The sequence below is a fragment of the Pipistrellus kuhlii genome, unplaced genomic scaffold, assembly GCF_014108245.1.
Source record: "Pipistrellus kuhlii isolate mPipKuh1 unplaced genomic scaffold, mPipKuh1.p scaffold_m20_p_6, whole genome shotgun sequence".
Classification (NCBI taxonomy): Eukaryota; Metazoa; Chordata; class Mammalia; order Chiroptera; family Vespertilionidae; genus Pipistrellus; species Pipistrellus kuhlii.
Window position 1 is genome coordinate 43,815,321 of NW_023425562.1, and position 16,026 is coordinate 43,831,346.

At 42.0% G+C, this 16,026-nt stretch overlaps 1 protein-coding gene across 1 annotated transcript in view; it reads right to left on the bottom strand.

Annotated features, from left to right (window-relative positions):
* Positions 1–257: 257 nt before the first annotated feature.
* PHLPP1 (PH domain and leucine rich repeat protein phosphatase 1) overlaps positions 258–16,026 on the bottom strand; it is a 227,594-nt gene continuing 211,825 nt past the window's right edge. The window contains exon 18 of the mRNA XM_036419873.2: positions 258–336. Within this exon, the coding sequence (XP_036275766.1) occupies positions 297–336 (40 nt within the window). The 3' untranslated portion in view covers positions 258–296. The remainder of the gene's footprint in view (positions 337–16,026) is intronic.

Genomic DNA, 16,026 nt, shown 5'->3' on the forward strand with positions numbered 1-16,026 from the left:
ACCAGCTTAGGCAGGTTCCAGAAGACACGTTGGAAAGAGCCACCACAGAAGTTTCTTCCCCTTGAATCCACTATAAGAAACTCAGAGCCAAAGCATCTCTGAATGGCTCGCTGTGCCTGGCACGGTTCCCGGCCCTTGTGGTAAGCATGTGATCATTTATTTAAGTGACTTGAAGAAAGGGTCCAAGTTTTTTTAAGTCACCCAGGGTGGGCCTCTGATGATGGCCTTTGTTTCTAAATACCCCGAAAACAGGCTACCTGGGCTTATGGTCTCTGTCAATTCCAACTGGATTCTCTTCAAGCAGATTGCTGTGGTTCCCAAGTGCCTCCTAGGTATCTACCTAAGAAAATAAATATAAAATAATAGGAATAGTATATATGAGTTATACAAAACATATGTTATATATTATATAGTATATAAACTTGTATGAAATATAACTGTAAATATAAAATTAAAATATAGAGAAACGTTGGAGAGGGGTGGGGCTCTGGTAAGCTCTTAGTGAAGGCTCTAAGCTAGCAGGCACACTTAGATTGTGGTTTGGTTTTGTTTTTTTTAGATTGTGGGTTTCTGTCGTGTGGTTTCAAGGGAGCCAGTGGAGATTTGAGCCACCATTCCTAATCCTGGTGGAATTCTAAATCTCTGAATGCTTTGCACATTATTCCTGCAAGTAACACAGCAGCCATGACCAGGTTTTCCTCAGAGAAAGGTGAACCTCTCAGGCCCTTCTTCATCTTTGCCCCAACTTTGATTAATATACATTTTTCTTGTTAACTGAGGATTTTCTCTCAAAGATGCACGATGTCATCTAATTGGAGGTAAAATATAACCAGCACCTTTTTAAGTAAAGTCATGTCTGCCCTACAATTTTTCAATTTTAGTAGTTTTTAAACCATCAAAACCCTTAGTTATTCTTCCAGCTACATTATCAAACTCTAAGTCATGTGCATTAGCAACAAGCTTTCTTCTCTGCCACATGGTCTAAGGATAAACACAGGGACCTTAGAACGACATTACCTGGATTCAAATCTCACCCTTGAAGCTTACTTACTCTCTGGCTTGGGAAGGTCAGCTGACCTTCTGAGCCTTAGCCTTCTCTTTTTAAAAATGGTTGTTCAAGGGATTGAGTGAGCTATTGTGTAAGATTTAGCACAATGCCTTGCATAAAAGAAGCACACAATGAATAGAGCTATACTTTCTACTATAATAGAAATACACTCATGGCTTTGAATGGGATTTCCAAAGCCTTTATAAGATGTAATAAGAAGGCGGCATGGTGTTATATACCCACTTGCATAGTCTCCAGAAAGCAGAGTGGCAGACTTACGATGCTATATTAATTCATCAAGCAGTCACAGTGGCCATCAGCTCTCTGCTCTTAAAAAATAAGAGATGGACACATCACATAATAAGACAGAACATTCTGTTGGATTCAAGAGCTATCCTTGTTCATTAGGGCTTAGGACTTTATGATATGCAAAATCTTGAATTCTTTCATTCTTGATTTTTTTTTTTTCACTTTTAAATGACAGAATTTCACTTTTACAGTACAGACTTCCAAAGACTCCAAATTGAAACCTCTGAACCCAATAGGGACACTAAGGCTATCTTATAGAAAGAGCAACAAACTCAGGAAACATGAGTGCCTGACTCAATACTGTACTGCCTGGCTGTGTGACCACAGGTAGCCCACTGTCCCATTCTGGGCCTCAGTTTCCTCTTATATCAAGTGAGAAGAAGGATCTCATAAACTCCAAGGTTTTAAATTCCCATTCATTCTATAAGTAATTTAAGTCTACTCAAAATCCTCAGGATAAAGCAAGTTGTTTATACAGCTCTACAGTTTACAAAGCTCCATTTATTCCTATGACATTGTGATAAGGTATTATCGCTAGTCCCATTTTACAAATGAGACTTTTGTAATATTGAGAAATAAAGTTTAAACCAAGGCTATGCAGGTACTGAGCTAAGAGTTGATCCAGGAATCTTCTGTCCGGAATATTGGATTTCTAAATTTTCTCTATACTCGTTGCCATTTGATGAGAGGAGAAATTACTTTATACTTTAAATCCAAAAATATCCTCTTTGTCCTCATGACTACCTGTCTATTCTCATGGCTGTGGATTCTATAGGTTATATTGTTCATCCATTCATTAACTCATTTAAGCAGAATTGACTGGCCAGGTCAATATTTAACATATAAGAAAACACATGAATGTAGTAGTTCACTTAATACTTTGCACTACACTGGCATGAACTTTCCAGGTCCCTTTATTCACTGCTACTGATCCAGGACTTAGAACAGTGTGTGGAGGGTGGCAGATGAGTGAACAAATGAATGAAACAGGTGGGTTCAAGTCTGGCCTCCCATAAGTGTAACCAACCTCTTCCATCTTATATAGCACTCAAGACTCAGAGCATTTTCTGCTCCACACGATGCCTGTAGTATTTACCACGCTGTGGTTGTTTTCCTTTAGCTTTAATTTTTTTTTTTATCAAAGTCATAGATACATAGAGTTAAAAATCAAATAGTGCCCAAAGGCTGGTAATAAATCAAGCAGTCCTTGCCCCCTCCCCTGCACTTGAGTTCTAATACCTGGAGGTAATCACTTTGAACTCTGAGTTATTGCTTCTAGCAACAGCCTTCACATCGCTGTGTGATGTGATTATCTGGCTAGTTCCTAATTTATCTGTTTTCAATGGTATCTACTAGTAGTGTCTGTTATGATGGATCACTATTTTAATTAAAACATATAAGTATGACTATGTGAGCATGACTTATTTTGTTTCAAATGCTCCATCAGTTCTGCCATGCATCTGTCTTTTATCTTGTTGTAGTGACCTGCCTTCTCTATTCTAGGTATTGCCCTTTTTTCCAAAACATTCTTTCCCTGGGACCTCTGTCCTCCTGCTCGAGGTCAGCCCCCTGATCTTCTGTCTCTCGGCCTTCATCTTTCCAGAGGATTAACTCCACTTGCCTCCTCTGACAATGAATGGGAAGTAGAGATTCTGAGTGCTAGCATGTCTGAAATTGATTTTGCCTCACATTGGAGTGAGCTTAGTAGAGAGCTAAGTTCTAGGTTAAATTCATTTTTCTCAGGATTTAGAAGACACTGCTTCCCCATCTTCTGCATCCAGTGTTGAGCAGTCGGATGACATGCTTATTTCCTCTCCTTGGAAAACTTCTAGGGATAAATTCCATATGTCTGTTGTCCACAGCAGTGTAGATAATTTCCTGTTGTGCTAGCTATTTGGGTCCACTGTTTCAATGTGGAGTCCTAGAAAAGGCTCGATGTTTTTTTTTCTGTCCATTTTCTCTGTTCTCTCTTCTGAAACTCCTATTAGTCAGATATTCAACCTTCAGAAATAACTTTCCATGTGTCTTTTCTTTTCTTTCATATTTTCCATCTTTTTGCCATTTTTATTGATTTCTTCAACTTTATTAACCCCCATGTTAATTTTTTTGGCTGTTTTGTATGTTTTAATTTATTCTTAATTCCTAATTCTTACCACTTTATAGCACTTTAAAGCTGCAAAGTTTTCTTGTTTCTGTGATATTATTTAAACAATTTCTCTCATCCCTGATTAGTTCCACTTCCTCCAGTTTCCTTTCTGCAGCTCTTTACACCGGGCTTCTTTGTGTTAGGGGTTCCTCTCATGTGTCTGAGGATCCTTGGTTGTTCAGTATTAAGAGCCCTGAAAAAGCTGATTTGAAGTTGTGTGTACAAGGACAGGATTTGTTGATGATTCCTCAGAAGAAACCACCCTACAAGACCTTGACCTTGAATGCCTAGCCTTAAGAACTGTGAGACAAGAATTTCTGTTGCTTTAAGCCACTCAGTTTGTGATATATTATTAAAACATCCCAAGGAAAATAATACAGGGATTACACGTTTTAATTTTAAATATAAATATTCTATTATGTCTATGTTATATAAAATATTCAGAATAAGCAATCCAAGAATTAGGCTTATGTCATAGTTCAGATCCATTGTATGACCTCATAGCTGATCTTTCTGGTCCTTCCCTAACTTCCTGTTCATTCACTCATTAATGAATACTTCCAGTGGGTTTCTTAAACAATTAATCACAGATATCTATTGAACACAAACTATGTGTCAGAAATTGTCTAGCCATGGGATTTAGCTGTGAACAAGAAAGATAGGTTTTTCCCTCTCATGGGCCTTGGAAAGAGTCACAAATGATTATGTTTAAAAGGCTTCAGTGACGAGATCGTTAAACACATAAAGACCTACTTCTGAGTGAAAACAGACATATTCCCGAGGTGTGGTCAACCAGAGCAGTTCATTAAATGTATGATTTTGTGACATTTATTCAGAGATAACTGGCAATCAACAGGGACAAATCCATCTCTGAGTCACTGTGCTACTAGTGCAAGATGGGCAGCAGAGTGGAGCAGAAAGGTCATGAGCTCTGGAGTTTGAAGGACCCAGGAAGACTAGAGGGGCTGACCAATTCCTGGGCCCTGGTCTGTCACCTCACTTATGTGGGCCTCAGAGTGCTCAGTGGTAAAAGGGTGGGAGAAACCCTACCCCCCAGAGAGCCAGGAGGCTCGTGAGGGGACACTTTCACACGCCATTTTTCTGGGCCACTATTCTTAAACCAGATATGTCTAAGAACATATCAGTGTTATTCAATATTCTACTAGATTTTCTTGATAAAACTTATTGAGGGGTCTGAAACCTATGCTAAGGTTTTGAAAACACAGTCTTGAGAACTGATTTCTCTCATTCTCTTTTTCCATGGAAAATGGTTTCCCACTTACCCTGTGTGTAGCCAGGCTTTGATCCCCAAGATCTGTGCTATAGTCCCATGAACAACCAAGAGGCCTCCACAAAACTGCTGTCAGTGGCTAGGGGCTTTGTGGTCTAGGCCATGGGTCTCTCACTCAGGTTATCCAGTACTTGGTGTCTTAGAATCATGTATAACCTGCTTACCTTGGGTAAATAGCTTACTTGGGTCTAGTTCAAGTTTTATGTTGAGGTGCTACTAATTAGAACTGAGCTGAAGACAGCATGAAAGACAGCCATTGCTTGTAATGTTACAGTGAGGTCCTGACCTCTATCCAAGTTCTCCTCCTGCTCCTCCAGCCCTGACAAGCAGCAACAAAAGGAGTGATGCCCAGGGTGGCAGTCACACCAGTGACTGTCACACTTTAGTAAAAAGCTTACACACATTCTGGGATACTCAGAACAACTTTCTTCCTTCATCTCTTCCTTCTTCCCACTCTTCCTCCCTCCCTCCTCTCTCTCTCTCTCTCTCTCTCTCTCTCTCTCTCTCTCTCTCTCTTTCTTTCTTTCTTTCTTTCTTTCATTTCTACTTGGTTCCAGATATTTGGGGACAGGTTATACATACTAATATTTGCCAGGTTGTGTGTGTGTGTGTGTGTGTGTGTGTATATATATATATATATATATATATATATATATATATATATATATAAATATCTTTCCCCTCCAAATGTGAGCTTAAATATTAAAACTGACAACCCGTATTATTGTAAGAAACTGTAAGTTTAAAAAAAAAATCTCTTTGTGTACTCAAGCAAAATGACTTAATCAGTTTCTCCTTGACTTACACAAAGGGAATTTGAAGTTAAAGTTCATGCTTTAGAAGGCATTACAAAAGAGACTTTTTTCCTCCCACAGTGCACATCAAACTAACTTGATTTATCCATGAATGATATTGGGATAACCAAGATAAGCCTCTGAAACATTGCAGGAAAACAGACAGAAATTCCACTTACATAGTTAAAAGAGAAATTTTTATACTGTTTATTGTCAATGAATGCATTATACAATTGTATGTCATCACATGGTAAATTATTGGTAGACAATATGCCTACATAGCACTTTTCACCCTTTTCCAATAATATAGAGGAAATTGGTTTATCTAAAAAGAACAAAACAAAAAACAGACGACAGGGGGAAAAGGGGGAGTTTAATTGTAGATGTTCTCTTTTGGAATTGATGTCCTTTTAGTTGCAACTTGTAGTTGTTTTTATGTTTTTCCTGCTTCTTTAAGGATTATTTCAGGTTTTGACTTGGTTGAGTCTTAGTTTCACTATATCTGGGTGGCACGGGAAGGATCAGGGAGTTGGGGAGTGAGTGCTAAAAAAATAGACAGCTCAGAGTGCAGGATAGACTCTGTCTAAAAAGAAGTGACATCAGCATGTAGGATGACAATGTCTTAAGGCCTTGGCTGCTCAAATTTGGCCCAGCACATCTACAGCACTTACTGAGTGAGAATCTTCATTTTAATAAAATCACTATTAATTTGTGAGAATCACTGCTTTATGGGATATTCGAGATCAGCTAATTTAAGCATTTCATGGGAGAACTTATCCAAAGTCACTGATTAGCAACATGACCACTCACTTGCTTACATCCTCTGGTTATCTGTTGAACCTCTGTAGTAGCTGTAGTTATAATTCCCTTTTAAGTTCCTATTGCTATTTGTGTTTCTTTAATTTTTTTCTTTTTTTTTTTCCTTAGTTAATATTTCTAGATTTTTTCCCCAAAGTGAAGCAAAACAAAACAAAACCTCTTGGCTTTATCAATCCTCTTTAATATTTATTTTCTGTTTCACTAGTTTCTGTTTTTTCTTTTATTAGTTTTCTTCTTTCTTTGGACTTATGCTATTTATTTTATGATTCATAAGTTGGCTCTTTAGCTTATGAAGTTTTAGATTTTTCTTCTTTTCTAATATAAACAAACACCTAAATCTAAAATTGTTCTCTACCCCTTTGGCTGACAAATTTTGCTGCATAATTTTTAGTAACTACTTAGTTTTGAATATTTTCTCATTTTGATTGTGATTTTGTTTTAATATGTGAATAAATTTTTAAAGTTTTATATATGTTTCCAAATGCATGGGTTTTTTTAGTTATCTCTTTTATTTCTAATTTAATTGAATTAAAGATTATAGTTTATATAATATCAATCTTTTGAAATAGTTACCAAAATAGGTACATGAAAATTTCTTAGGGATGTGATAAATTTGGCAGTTTCTCCTGTAGAGCTGTGAATTTTCGTTTTATGTATGTTGGAGTTTCTATTATTAGTTGTATTTAAATTTAGAACCATTATCTATTTCTGGAAAATTAGACCTTTTATAATTCATTAAGTCATGACCTTTTATCTTTAGTAATGCTTTTTATCTTAAAGTTTACTTAGGCTAATGTTAATATTCTTTCTTGATTTCTCAGTTAGTATTTCCTTAGCATATAATTTTTACATCCTTTGACTTTTAATCTTATTGTATTCTTATATTTAAGAAGTATCTTTTTTTATGCCCTAGCGGCCTAGCCAGTTTGGCTCAGCAGATAGAGCATCAGCCTGCAGACTAAAGGGTCTTGGATTCAATTTCAGTCAAGGGCACATGTCTGGGTTGCAGACTCGATCCCCAGTAGGGGGAATACAGGAGGCAGCCGATCAATGATTCTCTCTCATCATTGATGTTTCTATCTCTTTTTCCCTGTCCCTTCCTCTCTGAAATCAATAAAAAATATATTAAAAAAAGAGAAAGAAATGGCAATGATTCTTTTTTTAAAAAAGTATTCCTTTTAAACAGCATATATTTGGGCCTTATATTTTATCCAGTCTGACAATCTTTGTCTTTTCAATGAAGAGTTTAGTCCTTTTGCATTTATTGGGATTACTAATATATTTGGATCTTTATCCACCATAGTAATATATGCTTTTTATTTTTATACTATTTTCTTTTTTGTTGTTATTATTCTTTCTCTCTTTAAAATGTTTTCTTTTTTTTTTTTTAATAATATTATTTCTCTCCTCCTCCCCCCACTTATTTGGAAATTATGTGCAATACCCCCCTTTCTTTGTTCAGTGGTTTTTCTAGTGCTGGCATACTTGCTTAACAAAACTTAATCACATTATGCTCCTGTTGAGAACCTTAGAAAGTTTCAACTCCAGTTATGCCCTTCCCTACTGTGTGCTACGATGTCTATTATTTAATCCTAATATTTCCCCCACACATTAGATGTTACCATTACTATCAATCAAGTGGAATCATTTACCTACGGGTGGGCGGGGAATGGGAAGGGAAGAAGGGCAAATAAAGAAACTTGATAGGAAATAGAGATGAAGACCAATTGAGACTTAGGACTTTGGACTTTATCTTAAAATTAGGAAGGGCCCCGACTGATGTGGCTCAATGGATAGTCAGTTGGTCTGCAGACTGAGAGGTCCCAGGTTCAATTCCATTCAAGGGCATGTACCTTGGTTGTGAGCATATCCCCAATAGGAAGTGTGCAGGAGGCCGCTGATGGATGTTTCTCTCTCACTGATATTTCTAACTCTCTATCCCTCTCCCTTCCTCTCTGTAAAAATATATATTTTTTTAAAATAAAAACTAAAATTAGGAAGGCCTGAAGGTTTGCCATCGTTCACATGGTCACATTTGATTCCAAGAAAGCTTACTCTGGCTAGAATATGAAGAATTGAAAGTGAAGAACTGAAGAAAGTTAACTAAAGTGTTGATGTCACCCCTGGGATGAGTTAGAGGTCATGGCGACATCTGGGTGGAGAGAAGTGACAGCTTCCAGAAACTGCTGGCTGACCAATCGGTTGGATTTAATGAGTGTCATGTTCTGGTGGGTGAATGGAAGGGGAATCCGAGGATTGCATGAGATGTCTGATTCAGGTGGAGTCATGAACTATGGTGGGAAGATGAAGAGTTAACTGATAATCATCTCCTCCGGCTTGCTATGAAAACTAGACCGTTTATGTCTCTGTGTAGAAACTTGGGCTAAGCCCTTTAAACAACAGTAGCTTCCTTCTGAAGACCTGTACATTCAGAATCCTAAGCCTGAAAGCAAAGCTATGGCTCTTTGCTCAGAGGTGTCTTTGCTTTCAAGGTGAGGATCTTGAGCAGAGGTTGAGTCAGGGTTCTGTGTTTACTCCCAGCCGCAGCTTCTGCACCCTCTGACCATTGCACATTTTCCTGTGACTCGGGCTTTTCCAGGGAAGTTGAATGCAGCTGGTGGGGCTGAGCCTCCTGCTGGCTGCTCAGAGCACCGGGCGGCTCTCCAGCCTTGGAGGTGGGGGCTGAGCTGGCCTGGACCAGGGAGCAGGGACAACGTGTGTCCGCGGCCTTCCTGCCCCTCCTCAGCCCCTTGCACAGCCCCTCCCATGGCTCCCAGCTGCCACCCGCACGCTGGTCCTCAGAGCTGCCATGGCATATTCTGCCAGTGCAATTTCTGTTGGTCTATTTATGAAAACCCACATCCAGGAGGAGATGAGACAGTAACAGAACTGAGTGTTATTAGAAAAGGTTGCCCTTAGACGTTTCTAAGTGCACTAGAAACTCCAAGTACCAGGATCTTCATTGAATGGCATTGTCATCGTGAAAAGCCTGAAGTAATTCTCAACATCAAACAATAGGGGAATGTGGGAAAGATACAGTCACTACAATGAGGACATAGATGAGTTTTTTTCAACTCTATCATGCACAATGCCACTTCTTTATAATAATAAGTATTCTGTACTAACCCCCTTTAAACCCAAAGTTACATTTATAGATTATATATATATATATATATATATATATATATATATATAATCTATAAATGTAATCTATAAATGTAACTTTTAAAAAATTATGCGCATATATATCATATATATATATGCGCATAATTTTTTAAATTGAGGCATAGTTGACACATAACATTAAATTAGTTTCCAGTGTACAACATAATGACCTGATATTTGTATATATTGAAGATGATCCCTACAATAAGTCCAGCTAACAGCTATCACCACAAATAGTTACAAAAATATTTTTCTTGTGATGATAACTTTAAAGATCTACTCCCTTAGCAACTTTCAAATATGTGATACTATACAGCAGATCCTTGAATAAAATATTTCCTTTGATACCATTGTGCTATATCATCAATCAGATGCCACTGACACCTCTTATTTATATCAATTAGCCTGTGGGAAAACTGTACACACCTCATATTGTGCATGCCATGCACTGTGTTCATCACACACTGTGCACATCTCGCACTGTACACACCTGACACTGTGCACAGCTCACACTGTGCACACCTCACACTATGCATGCCATGCACTGTGCACACCTCACACAATGCTGCACACCTCACACTGTGCACACTTTGCACTGTGCACACCTCACACAGTGCTGCACACCATGCACTGTGTACACCTCACGCTTTGCACCCAAGGCAACCCAAAGCCAGCAGGAAATGGTGTCTCCCTGACTTCTTCCTACCTCCCCAGTGCCTCCCGTTGGCAAACCCTCAGGGAAGTCAAACGGGAAGGAATCTGGAAGCTGTAACTTGGAGGTTTCCAGCCCCAAAGGTGGAGAGCAGGGCTTAGAAGAGGTATACAAAACTGCGAGAGAAGTTTTGATTTGCATATTTGTAGGCACAACTACATTTGAGGATATACTGAAGAAGCCAGATGCTTGAATCTACTTTTAAGTAAATTTGGACTTAATACAAGTAAGACAGTGTTTCCCTAAAGGTCTGTAGACACTTTCTGTCTCTGACATTTGGAAACAAACACGTTCCCACGTACGTGCTGTGAGCGCCAAGCTCCGGCGCAGGCCATCCAGGTGGTGGGGAGCGGCTGTGCCGTGGCCGAGGAGATTTTCCAAATGGTTGAGCCGACAATTCATAGTCGAGAGTGTAAACAAAACAAAACTCATTAGTTGCATTGTTATAAAACTCAGTGTATACTAAGACCATGCCAAAAAGCTTTGTGTTTATGTGTAAAGCCGAGTTGGGTTTTAGGCTAAAATCATTCTAAACAGGTTTTTTTCTTTTTTCACTTCCATGAATATCCATCAGGACATTCAAAATCTGAGTTAGACTAAACATTGCAGAACACCTAACTTCCTGGTCCCTGGCCTTTAAATGTCACTCACATGCCCCCACCCAGCCTGTCCCACGCCCCGCACGTGACAGCCAGAAGCACCTCTGACCTTCGGTCTCTCCTGAGCAGCAGGCCCGCTCCTGAGGCCACCGGGGGAAGGTCCGTTTCTGACCTGGAAATGTTATGAGCTGTTGGATGACAAGCAGGTGATAGAACGGTATGCAAGAATGATGGCTTTTCACTCTTTAGAAAGTCTTTACACATACACATGAGAGAAGGTTCGGCGGTCTATAAACCAAAGCATTAACAGTGGCTACCTCTGATATTGAGTTTTGAGGAATAACTTTTTTGTTTTGTTTTATTTGTATTTTTAAATTTTTCCACTCAAAAAAAATATTTTTTCAGTTTTATTATTTCATTATAGTTTCGGTTGTAAGGCACCGCAAATAGATATTAATATAGGTTACAAAGTGTTCCCTCCCATTCACTCAAGAAATTTTTAAAATGCTTTCAAGGAATTAGAAAACATTAGTTCAGGCCAGGTAAGCACATCAGTGAGGATCCTTCGTGGCTCAGACCAGTTGATAGCGGCCCACTGCTGGGCACAAGAGCCTGATACAAGCATTTGCTCAAACTCTAGATGAGCCAGAAACGCCACCTTCTTCCTGTGCACAGAACGCCCAGTGGTACTAACTGCTCTTGGGGTGCAAGCAGAGCTTTCTAGTCCTTGGGTAGCCACCACTGGTCCAAGTGAGTCGTGCGGTATTTTCAGCACAGCGTTTTCTCTAAGAAGAAGAGCCCCTTCTGACTTAAGCATTTGCTGATGTAGAAATAATCCACCCTCAGACCTGCACTGTAAACCTCAGGTATAAATTTCCAAACTTGAAGACCCAGTCCCAGGCTTGGACAACCATTTCCACCTGAGTGCTGAGCCAAGTGGACGGAGGCATTGGCGAGACGCAGTGACATGCTCGGCTGGATGCTCCAGACAGGCCTGGAACGGGGGCCCTGCCGAGAAACCCAAGGAAGGACCGTAGGAAGAGACACAGATGTGCCGCTGTCAGGATCTCACACATACTGTCCCTAACCCGGCCTTCAGCCCTGAGACCTCTGCCCTGCGAGGGGCCTTGTGTGGGGATGGCCAGGCGGGGTGTGGCTGTACCTGACGCACACACATCTCCTGAGCCTGAACGCCTGGGCCAAGACCAGGGATAGTTTCCAGATGTGGGCCTCACATCTGGGCCAGCCATCGGGAGGCTGCTTATTTGAACAAAGACTGTAAGTACTCAAAGAGCCCCAAGGTCCGGAGAAGGCTGCCAAGACCTGGCGAGCAGATGAGTGCAAAACAGGCTTAATTTATGCTTCTAGGAGAGGAGGAGAGCCACGCTCTGTGGCCCACGTGATCATGTGGAGGGAGGCTCGTCACTCTCACACGAGGCAACGGCTTCATTCGCAGGACTAAGGCGAGGGCCTTTGACTTCAGGATGAGCAGAGTTCGGGACCGAAGTCCAGCTTCCATTTCCATCACCCCATCTCTTGGCCCTTCCCCTTTCCACATCATCTCATAACTTGTATTCCCTGGACATACTTTTTAAAAAATATATAGAGAGAGTCAGAAACATCCATGAGAGAGAAACATCTATCAGCTGCCTCTTGCACAACCCCTACTGGGGATGTGCCCACAACCAAGGTATATGCCCTTGACTGGAATTGAACCTGGGACCTTTCAGTCCGTAGGCTGATGCTCTATCCACTGAGCCAAACTGTTTCGGCCTGGACATACTTTTGAAATACAGAATTTCACAGCTTTGTAGTTCGGGGGGCCCTTTCAGCCAGTCAGCCCCAGCAGACACACACCATCTTCTACACATGCCCACGTGGCTACAGAGTTTTCCCCCACTTGGTAGGAGGCGCTGAGCTGAACAGGCCCATGGGCAGTCAGTCACCTTCACGAGAGGCCAGGGACATGGCTCTGACTTGGAGTGAAAGCTTATACCCCCAGGTGTGAGGAGACATGTGCTCCTCTGGCTGCGCTGCTATGGGCTGAACTGTGTCCCACCCAAATCTATATTTGAAGTCATAACCCCGGTACCTCAGAATAGGACTACATTTGAAAAGAAGATCTTTAAAGAGTTGGTCAAATTAAAAATGAAGCAATTGGGATGGGCCTTAATCTAATCTGACGAGGGTCCTCATAAGAAGAGATCAGGATGCAGGCCAAGAGGGAGACCATGTGGGGCAGAGAGAGAAGACACCGCTGATGGCCAAGGAGAGAGGCCTCGGGAGGCACTGGCTGTGACCCCAATCTCCAGCCTCTGGGAACATAAGAGTCACGTTCCATTTTTGAAGCCACCCAGTCTGCGATGATGTGTTAGGGCAGCTGAGCAAACCAAGTTTTGGGGTTTGGGGGTGAGGGGGAGATCCTGGAGACTTGGAAGAACTAATGTTAAACTCAGTGTGTGTCTGCTGGGGCTGACTGGTTGCAAGGGCCCCCCGAACTACAAAGCTGTATTTCAAAAGTGTGTCCTGGAAATACAAGTTATGAGATGATATGGAAAGCAGGGAGGGTCTCCTTGAGCACAGGGAGAGCCAAATGCCCGCCACCAGGGTGGTGGTGCAGGATGCAGCTGAGGAGCAGCGTGGGGAGTAGGACGTGGCTGAGGCGAACATGGAACATTACTGAACTGTGACAAGGGAGTGTGCTTCTCCTTCGTGCTCCACACGGAGGCACCTGGAAGACATCACGCTGCAAGAGGTCAGCTGGACACCAAAGGACAATGCTGCCGGATTCGGCTCATCCAGGGCGTGCAGGGTAGCCGAATCCATACAGACAGAAAGGGGCGGGGAGCAAGGCAGGAGATGCTTCCTGAGGGGTTTGGAGTTTCTCTTTGGATGATGGGAAAATTCTGGAGATGGACCATGGTTGCGTAACATAATGAATGCCACTGAATGGTACAGTTTAAAATAGAAAAAAAAAAAAAAGTAATTCTTATATATGTATATTTTCCCACAATGAAAATAAATTAATATAAATAAAATGATTTGCACCAGGTCATTGAGTGAGGAAGTTGAGGTGCTGAGTCGGACACCTTGGGGTCCCGCTCCTGTGAGATTTTTGGTTTTTTTTTTTTTAAGATATATTTTTATTGACTTCAGAGAAGAAGAGAGAGGAGAGATAGAAACATCAGTGATGATAGAATCACTGATCAGTTGCCTCCTGCACATACCACATTGGGGATGGAGCCAGCAACCTGGGCATGTGCCCTGACTGGGAATCAAACCAAGACCTCTTGTTTCATAAGTTGCTCAACCACTGAGCCTTACCCACTGGGCCACGTCTATTTCTTTGTAACTGGTTTTGTTTTGTTTTTTTGTTTTTTTCCTATCTTCCCTTTAAATCATATTTTATCTTCCCTAGGTTTAGGTTTGAGGCCTCTCTGTGTACTGGTTAGGAGCAGGTGCCCTGGGTTCAAATCCCCACTCTACCACTTACAAGGGGGTGATCTCAGGCCAGTTTGTTAAACTCTGTCTGCTTTCCAGCTGCGCGAAGGGTTGACAGCAGTGTCTACCTGGCCAGTGGTTGGGAGGTAAGTGAGGTGACACATGGCAAGTGCTTGGAGCAGAGCTTGGAACCCTAAGTGCTGGGGGTAGGGGTTTCCTTGTTCATTCTCCAGGGCTGAGAGAGCTACCTGAGAGGGAGGCTCTACATTAGCATTCAATCTTGCCGAACTCTTAGAACCCCTTCTGCATGTTAATTACAGCCCAGGACTCTTCTGGAATGTTGCATCAGTGGTGGGAGTATGGCGAGGAGGGGTGGTGGAGAGATGGCAAAGATGCATGGGAACCGAGCTGCCCCCAGGCCCTTCCTCAGGCAGCCATTTTAGACGTGGTTATAAATGCTCGTGGCCGTCCTCAGTGCAGTCTGAAGGTGCAGGAAGAGTGCCCTTCTTGCCCCACACCTAATCTAAGCACATCTCTCACTCAGTGGGCCGCCCACGGCACCCACCGGGGGAAAGTGGGGAGACATGCAGAGGCCTGCCTGTACCTCGTTCTGCTGACATAGCTCACTCCTCATTCTGCGCCCTCTGCTCTCTCTAAATGAATCTGTAAGATACTGCTGGTGCTCCCGTGCCCATGAAATGGGGCTAAACAGGAAAAGGCAGCCATAACCCAGGAGCTGCCGCGCTCACCTGTGGTTGGGGGCAAGCCTTGGGGTCGCAGGGCAATTGGACTCCTCCAGGCCTAGGGTCTGCTCTCCCTTCAATAGTGTCCATATTCCCACACATTTGAGCCCATGACTCAAATTCAAGAGGCATAAAAGATGAGACGAGTATATTTTTAAAACCTTTTGCAAGGAAAGGAAAAACAACCACCATATGCTAAGTTTTTAAAAGTGACAAATGGGAAAAAAAAGTGTTTTTGCTATCCATATGACAAAAAGGCCTAAACCTTTCCAATTATAAAGAGCTCCTAGAAAGAGACGATAAAAAGGGAGGGAGGGGGAAAGGAGAGAGGGTAGCATTGTTATCTTACAGATGAAGCACCTAAATGAACCCCTGGCAAATAATGAGTGCTCGAGCTCTTAGAGACCTTTTAAAATGCCAGGCACCTAAAATAAAGTTGTACACCACAGAAATGAACAAAAGAAGAGAAAGAATGAGGTCATTAAAGCCACTCAGTGGGATGGGGCAGATCACCCACGAGGGGACCGCCAAGGCTAAATTGCAGGGTGTAGTGCCCTGGTGTTCTTCCTGCCCCTCCACAAAGCTTTTTATCCCACGGATTTTCGGAGGGCCACAGGGGTGCTTCCAGCTCCTCTCTAGCTCCTTTAATGGTACTCAAACCCGGGCAGATACCCGTCCTACACAAGCGCATCCTCTTCTCTATCAGAACTCAGCCAGAGCTCAAGCATCCTGGGCGGCCTGCTCCTTCGGCCGGTGTGCCAAGCACAGGTCTACCTGCCAGGCGATCTGCCAGCAAAGCCACCAGCAAAGCCAGTGTGGCTTAGGTTCAATAACTTGACGACAGCGAAAGACTCTAGGCTGCCCACAACCCCTCCCAACGTTTCTGAGAGAACTGGGAGCTGGAGGCCGGGTTCATTTAGAAAATGCCAGTGAACCACAGTAAGTTCAAAGGGACCTTT